This window comes from Bemisia tabaci, chromosome 2 (genome assembly GCF_918797505.1).
Source record: "Bemisia tabaci chromosome 2, PGI_BMITA_v3".
Lineage (NCBI taxonomy): Eukaryota > Metazoa > Arthropoda > Insecta > Hemiptera > Aleyrodidae > Bemisia > Bemisia tabaci.
Genome location: NC_092794.1, coordinates 35,100,677 through 35,117,079, shown reverse-complemented (window position 1 = coordinate 35,117,079; position 16,403 = coordinate 35,100,677). Strand labels below are relative to the sequence as shown.

The 16,403-nt window shown below is 39.9% G+C and overlaps 1 protein-coding gene across 1 annotated transcript in view; it reads right to left on the bottom strand.

Moving 5' to 3' along the window:
* The window catches only part of Pez (protein tyrosine phosphatase non-receptor pez), a 272,376-nt gene that overhangs the window by 129,563 nt on the left and 126,410 nt on the right, over positions 1-16,403 (bottom strand). Inside the window, exons 13-14 of the mRNA XM_019056984.2 lie at positions 3,087-3,252; positions 2,795-2,923 (exon numbers count right to left, since the gene is read on the bottom strand). Of these exons, the coding sequence (XP_018912529.1) occupies positions 2,795-2,923; positions 3,087-3,252 (295 nt within the window). The remainder of the gene's footprint in view (positions 1-2,794; positions 2,924-3,086; positions 3,253-16,403) is intronic.

The following is a 16,403-nucleotide window of genomic DNA, read 5'->3' as shown; positions in this document are numbered from 1 at the left end:
ATTTGTTGTTTTGTGCACATGGCTTTCACAAATGCGTCAAACTTTCAAAACAAAAAACAAGATGAAACGAGACGTATGTAAAAGCCGTAAGCGCACAAAAAATGACACAGTTTTTTTTTCAAGACAGCCGTAGATGCATGAGAGCCAATGAGAACAGCACTGTCGTTTCACTACCGTTAAGCTACCGATAAGCTACCGTTAAGCTACCGTTAAGCTACCGTTAAGCTACCGATAAGGTACCGATAAGGTACCGATAAGGTACCGTTAAGGTACCGTTAAGCAACCGATAAGGTACCGATAAGCTACCGTTAAGCTACCGTTAAGCTACCGATAGTGAGTGCGCTATCGGTATTACCCGCCTTATCGTTACTATTTCTTGCCGGAACTTTATCGATATCTTACCGACAACCGATTGAACACCCCTAATTCACCGAGCAGCTATCAACCGCTTCACAGCTCCAAGGTCCGCCCGGCATTTCAGTGTTATTAAGGTAAGGTTTCCCCGGTACGCCCGGTGTTTTAGTTCTTAAGCCCCGGTTAGCCCGGAGAAGTTTAGATAGGGACCCCGGTTCGCCCGGAGAATAGTTTAGGGACCCCGGCTAGCCCGGTGAACTGCAGTATAGGGACCCCGGCTCGAGCCTGGTGTTAGTTAGGAACCCCAGCTCAAGGGAGCTGAAGCCAGGCCCGCGCGCTCTTGGTAGTTTTTCATATCTGTAAATTAAAGTAGGGATTGTGGCCCCAACAATCGGTTCAAACACATTTTCGAGGACCCCTAAGAAGGAAGCGTTATATCTCCGCGGAGACGATTTTTCGTGAAATTTTAACATGCGCATCGTTCTTCTTGTACCGAAAACTGTAAGATTCGACTATTTGCAGGCAAATCCCTCCCGAGCTAAAGTGACTCATTGCGCCGAAAACCCAAAAATATGCGAGATTTTAGGGGGAAAAACGCGATTTTCCGCCAATTATGCAAAATGGCGGCCATTTCCAGACAAATTTTAGTTAGCAAACATCTGATTTGGACTATGCAACCAAAATTACATAGGAATCAATCTTAATTTTTTCACCTCACATTTTCGCAAAATAAAATCACAGATTGACTGGACTAATGCATTGACTGCACTGATTGACAGCATACCATATAATTTGCTGCGCTCATAAGATTTTGCAACTTATATTTCTTTTTGAACAGAATGTACTCAGAAATGTTTGCAGCCATAAACACAACGAAAATGCCCAAAAATGGCAAGAGAATACCGCGACGTTTCATAGGAATGCCTGTTTACCAATTGCAGGTATCCTACTTGTCTCTTGACATTTTCATACACCAGATAATCTTTCGAATGAAATCTCTACAGTTTCATCACACGGAACAAGATCATTGATGTTTATGGGTATGTAGTATAGTATAGTCTATGGATACGACATGGGGGGTTACAGTGCTGAGACTAAATTGACGCAGAAGCCCAAAAAAAAGTGCCTTTATGGGTCACAAGGAATCTGAATCTGACAGCCAAACAGCCCCTCGGGGTCTTGCTGATGGGTCCCTGGACTTATTATTAGTTTAGGGCCCCCTTCTACCCTATCAGCAAGAAGGGGTTTGAGCTATTATACTTCGCGGGGTAGACCCCTTTTTTTGGCACAGATTGACTGGACTACATGCATTGAATGCTTCAGTTATCTTCTTGACATTTTTGACTACATCCACGACCAGCGAAGTACAAAACATACCTGAAAATTCATCATGGTAGGAAAGGTAACTTTTCTGATGCTCTCAGTATCTAAGTGGCAGCCATGTTGGCTACCATTTTGGTTCTTAGAGAACTCCTATGAGCCCATTTTGTTATTTGGACCTCATTTTGGGATGCTACGATTATAAAAACCGACATAGGAACACCTCACCTGACGATACCTACCTCAACAAAATATTTCACTCTGTAAAGGCAGCCATTTTGGCCACTATATTGAATTTTTTTAGGCTTCAATGGGTCTGTAGTAAGTTGTTGACCTTATAGATAAAATCTACGACTCAAAATCCTCTGCAAAGGACACCTTACTTGGCATTTTTACATACCTATCGGAGTTTTGACCCCATTGTTGAAATTTAGGCGGCCATCTTGGATTTTGGGCATTCCTTTGGGTCGGAGAGGACTTTAAACCTTAAATTCGGATTCTATGACAAAATTACACAAAAATAGACCCCAAACATGACATCAAAGGCAAATTCCAAAATTTTCAACCCCCGAACCCCGATTTTGGCCGCCATCTTGAATTGGGGGTGTTAGACGCAAAACGGAGCTTGACTGCATCACAATTCTTTTTCTACACGACAAAACGAAGAGATTAAGACATTTTTCGCACTTGCTTCACTCATCGTTTCACGGGAGTCCATAACCAACCGGATTATCACATTAATTCGTTATTTAAAAACTTTCAAGTATCTGTGAACCTCTTTTAGCAACAACAAAAAAACTAATATGCGCACCAAATATAAGGGGATGTAAGCAGCTAGATTGGGGGATTGTTGCACTGAGGGGTGCGGAGATAGCTACACGGCTAGACAAAAATAAAACCATATTTAAGCCTCTTGAATGACTCTATGCTCCCTGAAAGTTGGGACTGTGATTCCGTGTGGCCTTTTGTTGTGGGAGATGGGACAAACTTCCATATTCTAAGACCATGATAAGGGTTTCAACAGCATGCAGTGTTTGATTTCTCAGAGTTATGAAGCAATTTTAAACATATCTAGCAATTGCTATAGAAAACTGTTGATATGATATCTAATGATACATGCCTGATGTGAGCCTAATACTGCTGCTAAATTGGTGTACGTCCTGTGGGCTTCAGGATTGGGAAGGAGCGCTCCTGCATAGTGCTGATGGAGGTTCCTTGAAGATACTAGGTCTGGGCTTGATCCACTGACCTAGAATTGATATAGGTGTGAATTAGGCAATTGCAAGGCAGTTGCAGAAAATAAACTGAAATTGGCTAACTTTCTGGAACTTTGTCTTCACGTTAGATGCCACTTTCATAAGAATACCATTTTTATAATAGGAAAAAGAGAAGTACACACATAAAAATTTTACCTGAGCATTGATAACTGAATGTTGACCGAGGGTTTGGGAAGCAAGATCAGGAGTGCTGTTGCTACTAGGTCGAGTTTGTGTTGTTGGATATGGTGGTGGTGGTTTATAGAGTTGCAATAGTTCTACTCCAGACACCAACCCATTCTCATCAAGAGTCCCTCGTCCTCTGAAATTTTGAGTCAAACATTTTTTTAAAATGGAAATGATACTGACTTCAAGGACTGAAAAAAAATTAAAAGTCAAGTAGCACATCGCAACGAAAATATTGAAATTAGTTTGCAATTTTATGCAATTAAATTGCTCTTTTTGATCATGAAATTGATTAACACTCTGATGCGATATCTTTTCAATTGGAGACCGGATTTTGGTGATAACGAGATCACTGTATGTACGAATTAGATTTGCTTGGATTTTCCTGAAAGCTGAAAACATACTAGAAAACACTCCATTCACAGATTTGATAATTTCAAGAAAGTTTTGTTGGTACACGGCTCGAAGTAAGGCAACCTCACGAGTGTTCTGCGATTTTCAAGAACACCTGCCAAGAAGTAATCACTTACTGACACATGGCTCGTCTGAATCAACTTTAAATGAAAAGTCGATAACACAAAGAAGTCTCTTCGGGGGCTTGAAGTAGGATGCAAGTGCTGTCATTTAAGCCAAAAACGAAAATAATCTGTCGGGCTCTTTGAAAGTATAAACGATTTTTATGTTAATATGCTTGGTTTTTTCAAAAAAATATGTTTCCCTCATTTTCGGGGAGGCCAACAGCGCCAAAAAAGTTAGTGTTACAACATCATATTGTTTTACAAGATTTTAGCTTTCTAATGAGCTATAGATTTTTATTTTTGGACCACTGATTCGCGAGATAATCGATTTTTACCGAGACAACTTCATTTTGCTGCGGGTCCACCCTGTTGGTCCCGGTCAGTGGACCCCACGGTGTCCCACTCTAAGGGTCACCTCCAAATTTTGATGATGGTACCCTCTACATCGTTGACTTTACTTATGAAAGTAAGATTTCATGAAAGAAAAAAATTCTAAAACATTTTTTAGGGGTTGCACACGGCCAAAAACCTCCTGCCGTCCTTGCGCCAAATTCTGCATTTTACCCATTTTTTTCATTTTTTTTCTTTTTTCCATTTAATACTATATTTTACAGATTATAAATAAAGAAAAACTGACTGAATACACTTCAGAAAAACGAGTTTGGTCTTCCAAAAATAAGTGGATAATAATGTTTAAAGTATAATCTTTAATAGAAAAAAGAAAAAAATCCCATGCACCTATCGCAAGTAAGGAAAATCTGAATTTACAGTTAAAAATAAGGGGGGAGGGGTGAATAAAGTGACGTATGAATTTTGGTCGAAATGAGGATCAAGATGCAATTAATGGGACATTTCATGTTGCATTTAACTTTGTGAGCTGAAAAAATCGTTATAAGACAAAAATACAAAATCTTGAAATTATTGCGTTTTTAGCCAATTTTGAGGGTTTATAGCAAAAAACTGGAATGCATGATGACGTCAACCACATTTTTTCTTTAGAGAACCCTAACATATACTCTCATTGTGAAATTTTTGAGGCTCTATCTCAATTCCAATGTTGTGAAAAAAATTCGTCAAAATGGGTAAAATGCAGGATTTGGCGCAAGGACAGCAGGAGGTTTTTGGCCGTGCGCAACCCCTAAAAAATGTTTTAGAATTTTTTTCTTTCGTGAAATCTTACTTTCATAAGTAAAGTCAACGATGTAGAGGGTACCATCATCAAAATTTGGAGGTGACCCTCAGAGTGGGACACCGTAGGGTCCACCGACCGGGACCAACAGGGTGGACCCGCAGCGAAATGAAGTTGTCTCGGTAAAAATAAATTATCTCGCGAATCAGTGGTCCAAAAATAAAAATCTACAGCTCATTAGAAAGCTAAAATCTTGTAAAACAATATGATGTTGTAATATTAACTTTTTTGGCGCTGTTAGCCTCCCCGAAAATGAGGGAAACATAATTTTTTGAAAAAACCAAGCATGTTAACATAAAAATCGTTTTTACTTTCAAAGAGCCCGACAGATTATTTTCGTTTTTGGCTTAAGTGACAGCACTTGCATCCTACTTCAAGCCCCCGAAGAGACTTCTTGGTGTCATCGACTTTTCATTTAAAGTTGGTTCAGACGAGCCGTGGACAGTCATTGTTTTTGGCAGCTAATGTAAAGTGAAATTGTCATTTCTTGTTCATTAAAGATTGGCTACCCATAATTTTGGTTCCCCTGACTTACCTCCTTCGAAATAATTCCCATCTGCATGGATGCATTTCTTTCAACTCCGCTTTGATTGAAAAAAAGAAAAAACTCGTTTAGAACTTCTTGTAGTGGATTGCATGCAGTATCGAGGAGGAGTTCGAAGGAGGTAAGTCAAGGACACTAAAATTATGGGTAATCATTCTGTAAAGAAAATGAAATGGCAATTTCTACTTGCATTAGCTGCCAAAAACAGTAACTGTGAGGAAGTGATTACTTCTTGGCAGGTATTCTTAAAAATCGCAGAACACTCCTGAGATTGCCTTACTTCAAGCCGTGTGCCAACAAAGCTAGCTTGAATTAATCAAATCTGCGAATGGAGTGTTTTTCAGTATGTTTTAGGTAGATTTTGAAGAAGTATCTACCTATTGCAGACGGTAGGACCTCTTAATTTTTGGGGAATTTTTGCTCAAAAAGCATCAATCCTGAAGCCCTGCGTTGAAAAATGTGGCTCATAAAAAAAGTACGATAAAAATATTTACATCTCAAAATGTATGCACATTACATACTATGCTTCCAGCTTTGTTGTATTGTTCATCCGCAATGTTTCAGCTACTCATCGGAGCCATCTTCAGGCGATTTTACTCAAAACTGCACTAAAACTACAACTACGAACTAGGACAAAACATTAAAATAGCTCGGTATTTTCGGTATTTTCGTAATGATTGCGAACCGCACCAAACTGTAAAATTACAAGCTCGCACGCGACGGGGTTATGCTGTTACTGTTATCAAAATCAGCCAAACAATGGAAACATGCACGGATTACACCGACTAATCGCAGATGGACAGTTGCAGTCTTCTAGGTTGAGGCTCATCAAAACAAAACATTTTAGGCAACACTCAACACATCCGTGTCCCTCCTATAATTAATAGCATTGGGGCATCGCTTTATTTGTATGGCTTCATGATATAATCTCGCCCTCGCGTTTTCCTCCCTGATTAGCACTTTTGGGACATCGAAATTGAACGCATGACCTTTTTCCTGCTCATGCTGATACAATACTGTTTTCTCCTTCTTGTCATATTTGTGGGATCTGCAAAAATTGCGAAGGATCTTACATAGGCGTAATGAAACATTACTTGGGGGAGCGGATCCGATCCCACAAATATGATTAGAAGGAGAAAACGGCATTGTATCAGCATGAGCAGGAAAGAGGTCATGCGTTCAATTTCGATGCCCCAAAAAGGCTAATCAGGGAGGAAAACGCGAGGGCGAGATTATATCATGAAGCGATACAAATTAAGCTGTGCCCCAATGCTATCAATTATAGGAGCGACACGGATGTGTTGGGTGTTGTCTATAATGTCTTGTTTTGATGAGGCTCAACCTAGAAGACTGCGACTGTCCATCTGCGATTAGTCGGTGTAATCCGTGCGTGTTTTCATTGTTCGGCTGATTTTGATAACAGTAACAGCATGATCCGGTCGCGTGCAAGCTCGAAATTTTACAGTTTTGTGCGGCTCGTAACCAGTTCGAAAATGCTGTAGTACGGAAAAATTTTAATGTTTTATCCTAGTTCGCAGTTGTAGTTTTAGGTGAAATCGCCTGAAGATGGCTCCTATGATTAGGTGAAACGTTGCAGATGAACAATACAAGGCTGAAAGCATGGTATGTAATAAGCATACATTTTGAGATGTATTATTAATAATGGCAAATTTAGTAGAGATATAGATATTTATCATCAATATAAACTTCAAAGGATTCAGACTTTCAGCAATTCCACTTTTTTCTATTTCACTCGAGAGGTTGCCAGATTGTGCGATAAATGTGAATATTTTACATTGATTTGAATTGAGAAAAGTGTTAAAAAAGCAACTTATCTGGCAACAATAGAGTCCGGGAGGGACGAGAGGCTGCCTTCCTGGGAAAATCCATGATTTAGCTGGAAATATCATTAAAACAATTGATTCCGTTTGAAGCATCAATTGTATACTAAGGGAAAGCTATTTTAAAATAATAATTCTAAATGGAAATAGATGCTACAGAGAGGGGAACAAGTAGCAAAAGCTACCTGCTGAGGGGGCGCCGCCCCCCCAGACCCCCCCTTTCAAATTATATATGTGAGACTTTGAGTATCATAGAAGTCGTGCGGCGACATGCCGAATGAAATGCCACAATTAAAGTTATTGGATCAGATGATGAGCTGATAAAAGCCTTACCCAGTAATTTGGGAACATTTCTGACACAGTTTGGTTGCTTTAACAATCACTTTGATTTGCGAAATACAAATCGTTTTCACTTCGTATGTAGTTAAATTTGATTTTGACTGACTTAGTTTCTGATGGATTCAAATTCATAATATACATTTAGGTTTCAGGGAAAGAAAAATGCAGATGAGCTACACTTCACATGAATATAGATTGATTAAAAATAAATAATCCGAAGAAGTGATGGAATAATTGATAATTGTTTACTACAGTAAATACTAAACCTAGGATTCATAGGAATTTTAAATAAAATCCCACCCATCACTAAAATAACCCATATCGACGGTGAAACTACCAAACCACGTATCTCGTTTGCGGTGTTTAAAAATCTACGCTCACATTTTATTTTTTAAAAGGAAAACAAATCGACAGCATTCCTTGAAATTTTCACGGAATTTTCTCCGCACAAAGAGGAAAAATCACAGAAATTTTCAAGACTGGATGTTAAGTAGTTTTTCATTTAAAAAATAAAGTATGACAGGAAGTCTGCGACGTCGCAAACCGAGATACGTGGTTTGGTAGTTTCACCGTCGATATGTATATACTCGTGGTGCCTGCTCTCGGCTCGATTTCGCCAAATGGAATTCTTTATCATCGCGGTTGTCCTTGTTGCGTGCGGGAGGAAATGAAGGCGCGCTCGCAGTAGCAAGAAGCAGACACGCCAGGTTGCTTGCGACGCGTGAATGTAGCTTAACCTCCACAGATTAACAAACCGTCGAGCAGCCACGCGAAAAGTCCTATACCATGGACGAAGATATTACATAGAGAAAAAAAAGGAGGTATTTGCATCTTGAGGTTTGTTTACCCTGTGACGTAGGTCTGTACAACCTGGCCAGCGAAATCCGAAATTCGAACTATGAAAAATTGACCATAATTTCCGATTTTCCGAGGTGTAAAATACAAAACTCAGCAGAAGAAAGAAAGAAAAATCGATTCGATATTTCTGGAGATAAATGTATCGATACGGACGATATAGAAACGTTGAAATATCGATACAATATTTTGGTCTAAAATATCGATAGTCTGGTGGCGCGGAGCGTCTTCGAGGGGTTGGGCCGCGTAGTGGCCAGTCGCTAGACGATAGAATAATCGCACCCGAAGCCCGAACCCAAATTGAGCCTCATTCGAGCGGGTCTCAAAGCGGGGCCCAAGGCTGCAATCGCGGCCGAGCGGGCCTCACAGCGGCCCCGCGAGGCTAGCGGCCACCGACCCTCGGAAAAGTCGTAAAAACGAATGACTCAAGTTCACACGTGCAGGGCTCGGAGCATTGCAGCCAAATTGGTCTGTTTGTTATTCAGGGATAGTGTCCTAGCATAGGTTTATTTAAAAAACAATTAAATAAGAGGAAGGATTTCAACCCTGAACAATGAGTCCACCGACAGCCTGTGACCCCGGGATGTATCTTTGTCAGTTTAGGTGAGCACAGTTACTGAGATGGACCATTTTTTTTAGGGAGCGAACAAATCAAAATTTTGAGCCTTAAGTTGGTCGCAACCATATCCGGAAGTCGTTACAGTGACATTTTTGTGCAATATGCTTCTGTGGAAAGTGCAACACTTAATGAATACTTTTGACAAATCGTGTTTTATCCGGTTTGCGCTTCAAACGTGATTTCTTTGTGGAGTGTCATACGTTCCTTTGTGAATTGAAAAACTTGTCAGATGCATTGGGTAATGGAGTAAGGCATCTCTCATTTCTTAACGCAGGGGGCGGCAAATTTTGCATTTTTTTAAAATGTAGGTTTAAAAAAAATCGGATTCAGAAAAAAAAAAATTACAAACGAGAAAGCGTCTTTCGGTGACACAAGAGACAGCACCTTTAATTAGTTGAGTTAAGAGAGAAACTAAACGCGCAATTTGGCATGGAGCGGTGCAGCAGTGATGATGAGGACTTGAGATAAAAAGGAGAAGCCCTCAGCGCGGCGCACGGTGAATCGAGTCAATGAGAGAGGTCGGAAAAAATTTGGGAACTTAAAACGCTCATAACTCCGTTTATACAAGAACCTAATGTTCTGCAAGCTGTTCCACTGGTTTTCTCGTGATATTTTCTTCCAGTATCACCCCTTGAACTTTAAAATGTGACGAAATAAACATCAACATTTGCAGTTTTTGTCAAAAATTTCATGTCCAACCCCTCTAATTGACTCAATCCACTGTGCGGCGGTCGGCGTGAAACGCATAACGCCTACAAGACTGTACGAATACTTCACGCATTGTGCCAAACACAGTGCGGTCAGCGCGGCGCGCCGGCGGAAGTTAAAATTATTAAACCACACTTATGTTTGTTCTTGCATAATTTTTACCTTCATTTCTTACAAATGGAAGGCCTTGTTCACACATAGATAGGTTTACGGAACTTAACTTTCGCGCAAAGTTCCGTGCGAACTTTTGCTAGTAGTGAGGGGCATAGTGTCCTTTCTTTTAATTTTTCTTGTTTTGCCGGTTGAAAATGCGGGTGTGATCCTTGCGAAACGTCCCGGGTTTCTTATTATATTTTATGTGTTTCTTTTTATTATTTGCGGCCTTAGTCCCGTTTTAAGTTGTTTCTCTGTTACTGTTTCGGGCCGATTAAGTTGTTTTTTATTGATGTTTCGAAACGAATGAGAAGGGGGCGGCAAAATACAGGTGGCCCATAGGCAGCAAGTAGGTAAATCCGGCCCATGGGCGGCAAGTAGGTAAATCCAGCCCTGTTTTTTAAATGAATTTTGAGTCAAATTTACGTGAGAAATTGATTTACCAAGATTATTTTTCTTAATTAAAATTAACTTTCTTTTTAATACAGTTTTTACGTCAATACATTTGTTCGTAATTTCCAATACTTTTTGCGAAATTTTTATGTTAATTTAATTATTATGTAAATTTGACTTCCTTTTCCGAATTTTTTCTTTTTTCGCGTTTTTCTGTGACTTTTAACAATTTTAGACTTTCTTTCCTTACTCTAGTAAAGATCTAGTCGTCAGAATCTATCCTGAACGACAACTTACATTCATGGAAAATAAAGCTTTAAATGTTCCTGACCATTTTTTACCATCCAAACTCACTAGAACACATTGTATAGGTATATGAAAAATTTGAAGAGCATCGCTGTCAAAAGCTAAGTTCTCCTTCAATTTAGCTCTTTTTGTATGGTCTACGGGTAAGGACAAAACTAACTGTTTTTGCTAAACGCTTACTGTTTTTTATTCATAAAATTTGAAAGTCTCAATGAAAGCAAAGCTATGTCCAATCACAGCTAGGTATTTTTATTTTGAGACTGCACATCCCAACTTCTCCCACTTTTTCAGCCGAATTATTTTTTTTTTGGGCTAGATTTTGGTTGGTACAGTAATGCTGATGGTTATTTTTAGAAGACTATGATGGTGAAACCTAAAGTTTCCAATGATATTTTATCAGCATAGTAAACTCAACCACGACTTCAATCATAAATAATTCCATTTGGCGAAATCAAGCTGAAAGGCACAAGTAAGGGTTCATGAAAGTTGAAGTCATAGCTCAACATTATAGGGTAGGTTCAAGTAACTTTTGACGTGTTTTAGACTTTTTTTCTTACCGTAGACCCTGAAAAACCACTTAAATTCAAGGAAAATAAAGCCTTAAATGTTCATACCCATTTTTAAATGTCAGAACTCACTAGACCACATTATATTCATGATAAATTTGAGGAATACCGCTGTGAAAAGTTGAGTTTTCCGTAGCTTTAGCACTTTCCGTATGGTCTTTAAGGTAATGACAAAAAGTGCTAAATTGAAGGAGAACTCAACTTTTGACAGCGATATTCTTTAAATTCATCATGAATATAATGTGGTCTAGAGAGTTCTGACAGTTAAAAAAATGGTTATGAACATTGAAAACTTTTAGTTCGATGAATTGAAGTTGTCCCTTAGGGTCCATTAGCGCTAAGGAAAAAAATTCTAAAACTTGTTTGAACCAACCCTATAATATTCTCCCACAGGATTCACTTTCAGACAGTAATAATTGATCAACATAAACATCAACCATTACTGATAAATCATCAAAGATCCTATTGGGCGAAATTCAGCCAAAAAGCACCAGTTTGGAGTCTTGACATTTTGGCCACCGTTGGTTGCTTATTTACGCTATTAAACTGTGACTCGATGATAAAGAATGCCATAGGGCGACATTCCGCCGAAAGGCACCTGTGTGGGTTCTTTACATTATGGTCACAGTTGATTGCTAAACACTACCAAACCATGGCTAAATGATCAGAAATTCCATTTGGCGACACATGTTAACACTCTTTGAACATCTGAGGTATGAGTTCTGGAAATTTTGGCTATACTTGGTTGCTAAACGCTACTTAACAGTAAATGTTCAACAGTGACTTGATGATAAAGAATGCCATAGGGCGACATTCCGCCGAAAGGCACCTGTGTGGGCTCTTTACATTATGGTCACAGTTGATTGCTAAACGCTACCAAACCATGGCTAAATGATCAGAAATTCCATTTGGCATAATGGAGATGTTGCATGTGTGAGGAATTTGCGATTTGACTGTTGAATCTTGGGTAAAAGGTCACGAGAAACACGATGGTGCCACTGGTTTTCTCTGAAATCATCTCCCAAGCTCAAAAAAAGCACTCAAGTTGAGGCCAAAATGGAGGGAATATCCCACCCTACCCTGAGAGTCCAAGTCTAGATCAAGACCAACTCTCCATGCAAAGATAGGGAGCTAATACATTGACAGGGCTACCAATTTATCTGGGGACTCCAAAACTGAAAACACGGCAACCCTGCTAATGTATTTGCTCCCTATCTTTGCATGGAGAGTTTGTCTTCATGTAGACGTGGACTCTCAGGGTAAGGTGGGATATCCCCTCCATTTTGGCCTCAACTTGAGAACTTTTTTTGAGCTTGGGAGATGATTTCAGAGAAAACCAGTGGCACCATTGTGTTCCTCGCGAACTTTTATACAAGAATCAACAGTTAAATTGCAAATTCCTTGCACATGTAACATCTCCATTGGGCCAAAATGCACCGATATCAATACCTCATATGTTACTTGGTTCCTCGAAAATTCTCCTCTTGGACTTAGCCTAAAAGTGTGGACACTTTTTAGCCTCCGGCGAAACCTAGAGTCTATACGGCTTCGCCGCACGACTAAAAAGGAAAGGGAAAGGAAATGAAATTAGGATATGATTACTAATATGCAATCAGAGAGAATAAAACAAAAACATCAGAGAAATTTATATGCGATGAAAAAATAAGAAAAAAACACGAGTGGGCTCATTGCGATTCGGAACTCGAAATATACTATCGTTGAGCAGTTTTCAGACCCCTACGCCACGGATAATCTTCTTAAGAAATAAAGATGAACTTTTGCTACTTCAGCAAGTCAAATCGCGGAAGGAGATCCATGGACTGTCCAACCGATGGAATGACGTCCCAGTCAAATGCGTTTTTGAAGAAATGATCGATCCCCATCATCGCTTCATCTCCACACATCTATTCATGTGCAAATGATGGCATGCTCCGGCAACATGGTTATGTGACGAAATCATTTTTGCCTCCAGAGTCTCCAAAATGTATACATCTTAGTGATCAAATGTCCAATCACTAAGAAAAATGGCTCGTGGAGCGAGCCGAATGGTACTCGCGTAGCGAGTGATCGGGGGTCCAGGGGACGCAGCCCCTTGGCTGGCCGTAACGGACGCGCAAAGCGCGTCCAGAACGGCTAGTATACATATATATTTATAACTGGGATGTGACGAATCTTCGCGACCGTATTTTTCCAGAACTATCGCTACGATCAAAATGAAACCAAGCATGGTTCTTCACTGCTGTGAGGTCTACATCAAGTTTCATTTTTGGTGAAAATCGGCCCATCCCTTAGTTCAGTGATGTCAAGGTCACTGGGGGACTCGTCTGATCTTAGTTGATGATACCTCAAAAAACTCGTCTCGTCGTGGCTTTCAAAACAACCTATATTCACCTACTCTCTAAAACCACCCTTTATCCTGAAAATCTCAAGTTCAAGGGGGACGATTTTTCGACCTGTCAGGTTCATGACGCGCAACTATTTTCATAGAAATGATTAGTTGAAATCTATCTTTCGTTTCCCTTGTGGTTGAAAAGCAATTTTTTTTTTTTTTTTTGCTTTCAGGAAAGTCCAAGAAAACCTCATTCGGGCGTACAGTGGTCTCGTTATCACTAAAATCCGGTTTCTAATTGAGGAGACCTAGTACAATAGCAATAATTTTACGATTTTTTTTCAATTTACTGCAATCTGCACTGCTTGGGAGAAAGTAACAAATTAAAAAAAATTGCTAATTTGGCTAGGGTAAGATCAAGAAGCATAAGAGCAGGTGGTGGTAACAGGTGAGTGATTTCTTGATTCCAAGTCCTGTGATAGAGCTAGCGTTGGTTAAAAATTACAATTCATTTGGCTATTTGAAAGTATTATTTCTACAAGGTTTCAATGCTTCAGCTATTTTGGTTTGAATCATATAAAACCTAAATAGGTTCAAAACAATTTATGAGCCTTGGTTCATGTGAACACGAATGACACCTGATAAAAAGTTATGAAAATTTTAATTTCTTCATGTCCAAGGAGGTAGGTTGTTCCAAAAACGACGATTGGCCCAAACTTTGCTCAGATATTGTACTAAGTGTCCCCGATGCTTGGGCAAAATTTCAGCCCCCTCGGATAATTAGGGGGGAGGTGGCAGGGGGGCAAAGTTGCAATTTTTTCAAAACTTTAAAAAGCGATATCTCGCGAACGATTTGACTGTAAGTGTTGCGATCTGCGCTAAATAACGTTAAAAAATATTCTCTACAAGAATATTAATGCCGTTTGTATGGTTGCTTAATTTATCATAGTCATAAATCGATTTTTTCGATTTTGAAGGTTCGACTTTTTTTCGTTTTTCGTCTCTCCTCTCCAGGCAAACGTTGCTGCGTGAATGGAAACCTGTCGAGATGATTTTCCATGAAATTCTGCACTGACCTCATTTCGTTTGACCTTGGGGAAACGATTCATTCTTGAGTTATAGCAATTTTTCTGCGCGTTCCCGGCTACGCGAGGGCGGCATATCGGCGGCGCTCCATCCCGCGCGGGAGAGGCAGAGGTTGTTTCACCACTAGGGCCTTATATTCGTGTTGTAGGCTGTAATTATCGATATTTTCTCCTCCCCCCACCCTTCCCGTCCTATAGATATTCTTTTATACTTCGTTAAACAGGGTGTCCCAGGCCACCCGTACCAGGTCTTTTTCTCGGTTGGTTTAGGTAGTATGAAGTGGGGGACCGCAGGGTTGATTCGGGAATTCACCCTAAGGAATCCGAATTTCATGGTCTCGAAACCCCCCATGTCCCCTTGGGAGGTAAAGGGGGGGGTCACGATCCCAAAAGTCGGGGTCCGCGATAGAATTGCGATTTGATTGCATTACACCTGGAAAGAACGAAAAAATTCACGCAAAATTGACCCCTAAGAATCCAAAATCGGACCACTTAACGCCCAAAAATGGTCTTTTAAAGACGGGAACAGCATCCCCCTGGCCATAGTTTCCCTTGGGTAAAAAATTGACGTAGATTTTCCGGAAAAAGCTAATTTCCCGGGTAATCGACTCCAAGGAATCCGATTTCCATAGTCCCGAAGCCCCCCTAGACCCCCTTGGAGGGGTAAAAGGGGGAGTCATCATGTCTCCCGACTATAGGGTTCGTGACCCCATCTTTGGCCCCCTTTGGGGAGCTAGGGGGCTTCGGGACTATGGAAATCGGATTCCTTGGGGTCAGCAAAGTTTGGGCCAAATCCAGGGGGGGGGGGATCGTCGTTTATGGAACAACCTCTTTTGAAGCAGTAGTAGATAATGAATTTCCAATTTTACTCAAAACTGTCTTTAGAATTCAAATTCTGACGATTTTAGTTGGTAGGAGAGGAGCCCTCATTTAATCATTCAGGGTGTAACAAAAGTCCGTCCCACCCCTGCTAACATTTGAACGAATTGAGCTAGGGAAATGAAACTTTGGGAATATTCCTATCTCAAAGGGGACCATCTTTGGGGGGGGGGGGTTAAAATTTTGGTCCCCCTCCCCCCAACTTTTTCCTTTCAAATGGCAACCCCAATCTTGTGATACCTCATTCAAAAGAGCATAAAAAACTAAGAAATTTGGCGCAAATCGCAGATCAATATCTTAATTATTGACCAATTTGACCTATTTTCAAAAAATCATAACTCCGGTTCAAATTATCGTAAAGAAAAAAATAAAACGGGAAAATTTACCGAATTGTAAGCACTTTAAGGTAAAAATCACAGAAATTACTTCAAAGTAATTTAAGGGGGGTTTTGGACCCCCAAAAACGTCATTTTGAAGGTCATACGATATTCCCGCGAAATGAGCCAATTTCCCCTTACTTTGCCTCAACATTAGCTTGGTAAGTTCAAAAGGAGTTCAAAATTTCGTTTTCAAATCTCCAAATTTCGGATAAAGTTCAAAAAACGAAATTTAGGGTGATTCAATCCAACCATTTAAATTTCGTTTTTTTCTAAAACTTCGTTCGAAATTTGGGGACTTGAAAACGCAATGTTGAACTACTTTTGAACTTACCAAGCTAATGTTGAGGCAAAGTACGGGGAAATTGGCTCATTTCGCGGGAAAATCGTATGACCTTTAAAATGACGTTTTCGGGGGTCCAAAATCCCCCTTAAAATTACCTTGAGGTAATTTCTGTGATTTTTACTTTAAAGTGCTTACACTTCGGTAAATTTTCCAGTTTTATTTTTTTCTTTACGATAATTTGAACCGGAGTTATGATTTTTTGAACACAGGTCAAATTTGACATTTGACCTATCTTAACTC